Raw genomic sequence first — 4,895 nt, 5'->3', positions numbered from 1 at the left:
AGATATCATTTCATATGAATGGTGTTATAACCAAATGCAAAGTAGTATTAATGGACCTTTTGGCTAAGTTTTTAGATTGTTGAAGTCCTTTACCATAGGGCAAAGGTTATTCAGACAATTCTGCAGCTGGAAGGAACTGTAGACGTTATCCTGAAATTTAAGAAAATGAGACTTAGAAAAATGAAACAACTTGCCCACAGTCACTCACTGAAGAAAAGGCAGAGCAGGACAAGAACCAGATTTCTGACTCCAGGGACTTGTCCGAGGCTCAACCGTAGGTCCATTGTCCCCCATTACACGGGACACTGCCTCCCCTACAGGTGATAACCAGCACCGGACGAACAGCTCTCTCCAGCTATCCAGCTGCCTTCCACTGGCTGAAGATTAACCAAGTGGGGCAGGTTCAGTGTCCTGCCTGAGCAGCATCTAGCTGCCCCAATGTGTATATTAAACACACTGTGTTGTTTATACTAACCATCAGAATTCAGAAAGAGTTGGATCAAATGTAAGTCAAATCCTAGTACTGAAGATTCCAGCAAGTTTGATAGCAAAAAGTTGAACTGGTTGATAAAATTGAACTGACCAGGATCACTTTAATTTCCTTCTAGGTAATGGCATCTCTGTAAAATAGACAAATTTTTACTCTTGACACTCAAAGAGTGACCTGCCCAAAGGCTTACAGCCTTGTGGGTATAACCTGGATTTGACTGATTTATTTAGACTCCATACCTTATGCCTCTTTCAATTCCACTCTAAACTTGTCTTTCTCTCTCTGGTGCCTAAGTGGGTGTCAGCCCCATTTCACAGGGTAACATTATAAGAATTATCTCAAAAAGAAGTCACTAGTGTATTTCCTAACCTGACTCTTTAAAAAACTTATTCTTTTACAAGTGTCACAGCTGCTCAGCCCTACTTAAAAGTGTTTGACCTTCAGCTAGGATGATAACTTATTTCCAGATGAATCAAAGACATCTGACTACATGACAAAGTACCTGTGCTAAGCCTTGGGGAAAATATTTAGAGAAGCTGTTACTTCCTGCACCTGATTTTCCCCTTAAACAGCAAGCTGGATGCTCTAAAATAGCAATTTCCACCTTCACAAACCTATCATTCTTCTCCTCTAAGCCAAATAAAGCTTATTTTCACCTCTTAGTCTTAAATTAAGACCCCCAAAAATGTTAACATTCCGACTACTAATGTTAACACAGTCAAACATTAATTGAAGCAGTGAAAACTGATTTTACTCAGTAACCACTGACAAGAGGGGAAGGAGCTGAGGTGTGCAAAGGTGACTGCGTTTTAAAAGAAGAATGAGGGAACGAAGGGAGAGGGGATTCAAGCAGAATCAGAGAAGTGAAAAATTACAAAAGGCCGGTCAGTGGAAATGCGATTGGGCCACCTGTGTCTGCTAGCTGGCAATTATGGAAGTTAGGATTCCATCCTCACAGACAGAAGCCTTATCCTTCCTAATTACATTTCAAAGAAATGATTTTCAGGTCTTTGAGAAAGACTCTTCTAATTTATAGGGAGAGATATACACAGGGTGTCCCAACAAAATGTATCCATATACTTTGAACAATTATAAAGGCAGTGTTTATTAAAATACATTTCATTTTCAAAATTGAGTTATCAGTTGTTAAAATGTGTATACATTTTTTGGGACACCCTATACATCTCAATGGGAAAATGAAGGATTCATCATTGTAAGCCCTTTTCAGTAAATGCCCTAAGAAAGGGAGGTCAGGGATTACCAGCAGGTGTTGGCTAGATTAAACAGTAAATTCTTCTGGTGGCTCTGAGCTTTCTCAGGCAGACATTTTAATAGGGGCTGCTGTCATTTAGGAAACACAACCGTAGGCTGCTGGAAGCTATGCTGGAGTTTGGCCCTCTTCCCCACAACTCACTTGATTCCAAACAGCTACTAGAAAGCCAGTAGGTGAAAGTAAAAAAATAAACAAAAAGCCAATAATTCCTTCATTTCATTAAGAGCTGTAGCCACCCAAACAGAGACAGAAATCTAGGTTTAGGGTTTGAAAATAGCTTTTATTTAGGAGAAAAAGGTCAGGATGAAGAAAAGCAACAGAATACTTCCAAAGAGATAGGACCACAATAAAAAAATTTAAAAAAAAAATCTAAATGTCAAAGCCAAAACTGACTTTCTGCTCCTCACTGAAAAAAGAAAAGGAGGAAAAGGAAAAGGAGAAGACGGCAAATAAAAACAATCTTTTCTTTCCACACATTGTTAGGTACATATGAGAAAACCTCAACATTTTCTTTACAGACTGGCCACTTAGGGCCATATGCTATTTCTCTTGCCAAAGACATCAGACCAGAAGAGAAAGGCTGCCCCCAACTGAGCCAATTCCAAGGCATGGGTTCATTCGAGGAACATTTTTTGTGGACTGTCTCCTATAATAAAAGGGTAATTAATATGCAAATAACAAAACTACTGAATGACTGGTTGCTATGACGTGCACTGACCACCAGAGGGCAGACGCTCAGCGCAGGAGCTGCCCCCTGTTGGTCAGTGCGCTCCCACATGGGGAGCTTCGCTCAGCCACAAACCGGGCTGAAGGCTGGCGAGCACAGCGGAGGTGGCGGGAGCCTCTTCCGCCTCTGCCACAGCACAGGCTGGGCTGAGAGGACCCCCCCTCACCCCCCACCAGTGCACGAATGTCGTGCACCGGGCCTCTAGTGGATTAATACTCGAGAGCACAGGGTCCAGTGGGAACGTTATGCAAACAATTATTGTCCACTTTACAATGTGATGGGTATTATTAACATAAGTCTGAACAAGTTGCAATGGTCATTGGGCAAGAGGAGTGCCTCAGAAACTCGGGGCTACCTTCCCAGTGCAGGTGACATTTCATGGGATCCTGGAAAATGACTAAGGGGATACGATCTGGCGTCCATGCTGGGGCATTTCAATTCAACACCCAATTTGGCATAGAAGTCTCTTCTATATGCTTCCCACAACAGTAAACCTCCCTTCTCAATCCATTTATCAACCCTCGTTAGCTTGCCCACCTCCCCGCTAAACCGAGCATCGATTCACAGTTACGTAATCCAGTGCCGGTTTGATAGGGAGGGTGGAATGAATGGCTCGATTAATGAATGGGGTTAGCGGACCTTCACAAAAGCCAGCAGGCCGGGCGCCTGTTCCTAAGGGCAGCGATCGCTCTGACCAGCCCGGTTCACCCAGAGGAATGTGTGAGGGGGCCGGCAGGGAGCCTCGCCCTGCACCCACGAAGAAAGACCGGGAGAGCTCAGGATCCGCCCAGAAAATCAGGAACCTCGCTGCGGAGGAAACGAGAATCCCGCCAGGCGGTCCTGAACCTAATGACGGTCGTTCTTTTACTTACATTCGCGAGGGAAAGATTTCAATTCGGTCTTTGCCCGACATTCTGACGATGATTGTTCGGCTTCGGTTCCCGGTCCGGCAGTCGTGGTTGCCACAGACCCACCCACAGCGTCTTCTTCTACCGCAGTCAGCTGGTTGTGTCACTTGACCACCCCCTCGCGTTGCTAGGAGACCGCCGGAATTCGCATTCTTCACTTCCGCTTCCTGTTGGCACCCGGGGTGGAGTGGAGGGGGCGGGAGGACGTGAAGAAGACAAGGCCCGGATGTGGAGTCGCGCGTACCGTGAGATTGCCCCTCACTTCCGGCTCGCTTTCCAGCCCCTCCCGCTCCAGTGCCTGGGCGGCTGTGCTGGGCTCTCCAAGCTTGAAGCGAAAGAACAGGAGAGAAAAGTACACTCCTCCTTTTCCGCTTGTCATCGGTGGTCACAGCGCCACCTCATGACTGACCGGAAGCCTTAAGAAAGGATCTATTCATTAGGGACAAGGAACCGGAGTCCTACCTCTTCCCTGCGCCTTGAAGTCTACTTATCGAAAATTAAAGAAAACTCTGAGAAAGCGTAATTTTCAGGTCCTCCTGTGATCTCCGTTCGTCCCTATTCCCGGAGGACCTGGACTCTATGGTCAGTGAGGAAGAGGGGCCTCGATTCTGTTGGCGCTTGCGCGCTGCGAGGTGGGTGCCGCATGCGCAGTGGGACTGAGCGAGGCGCACGCTGGAGAGGATCGGCGGCGGCTGCTGAGGCGGAGCGAGTCTGATCTCTACACTTACGGAGCGCGGCCCCGGAGCCCACAATAGGCTTCACACGCATATCTCAGGTGACTGGCGCCCTGGGTCGGTTTCTCCACGACCTCACTCTGGTTGTGGCCAGTGCCTGGGTGGTCGAGGGAGGGAGGGTAGGCCCCGGCTAGCGCGTCCTGTTCGGGCGCGGGAAGTGTCTGGGCGCCGCCGCCGGCTCCGCTCGGTCTTCCCGTGTTCCCGAGGCGCCTCTGGGAGCGCAGGAACCTCGCGAAGGAGAGTGGGTTCGGTGCCCTTAAAGTGAGGGTGCCTTGAGGTGGGGCGCCTCGGGAGGACGCAGCGACACCCCAGCCCCAGGACGGCGAGCACTCCGCTCTTTCCGGGCTGGAGAATTCCGACCTTTTTGTTTTTCTCCTTTCGGTCCCAGGAAATACCGCCTCTCGGTGGGAACCGGGCTGGACACCTCGAGGGCCCGGTGGGGGGGCGGGGGGGTCACAGTGTTGACAAGAGCTGGGTTCTAAAAGGTCCATGAGACGTTTATTCATTCGATGGTTTATTTTTAAAAAATTGCAGCTAGTGCTGCCCCAAAGCCCGAGATGAGCATTTCTGTAGAATGAATCCCTCCTCGAACCGGGCCTCTGCTTCCTGTCGGTTTGCCGTATTTCGGCACCGATGGGAACAGAATTATGGAATTAGACGCTGTGGTCTTACAGTTAAATAGAAAGGAAAATGTAAAATAAGGGAGCATTAGGGTTAGATGCGTATTCAGCCTGAGAGGTCCCTTTTTATTATTCCCCAAACG

General features: G+C 48.1%; 2 protein-coding genes across 2 annotated transcripts in view; one reads left to right on the top strand and one right to left on the bottom strand.

Moving 5' to 3' along the window:
* Positions 1-3,583, bottom strand: part of ATP6V1D (ATPase, H+ transporting, lysosomal 34kDa, V1 subunit D) — an 18,313-nt gene extending 14,730 nt beyond the window's left edge. Inside the window, exon 1 of the mRNA XM_006760783.2 lies at positions 3,363-3,583. Within this exon, the coding sequence (XP_006760846.1) occupies positions 3,363-3,403 (41 nt within the window). The 5' untranslated portion in view covers positions 3,404-3,583. The remainder of the gene's footprint in view (positions 1-3,362) is intronic.
* A 94-nt stretch (positions 3,584-3,677) lies between these two features.
* The window catches only part of EIF2S1 (eukaryotic translation initiation factor 2 subunit alpha), a 17,430-nt gene continuing 16,212 nt past the window's right edge, over positions 3,678-4,895 (top strand). The window contains exon 1 of the mRNA XM_006760778.2: positions 3,678-4,173. The gene's annotated coding sequence lies outside the window, so the exon portion shown is untranslated. The remainder of the gene's footprint in view (positions 4,174-4,895) is intronic.

The sequence above is a fragment of the Myotis davidii genome, unplaced genomic scaffold (assembly GCF_000327345.1).
Source record: "Myotis davidii unplaced genomic scaffold, ASM32734v1 scaffold17, whole genome shotgun sequence".
In the NCBI taxonomy this organism is placed as follows: Eukaryota; Metazoa; Chordata; class Mammalia; order Chiroptera; family Vespertilionidae; genus Myotis; species Myotis davidii.
The sequence above is the reverse complement of the archived record's forward strand: the minus strand, read 5'-3'. Positions and strand labels throughout refer to the sequence as shown.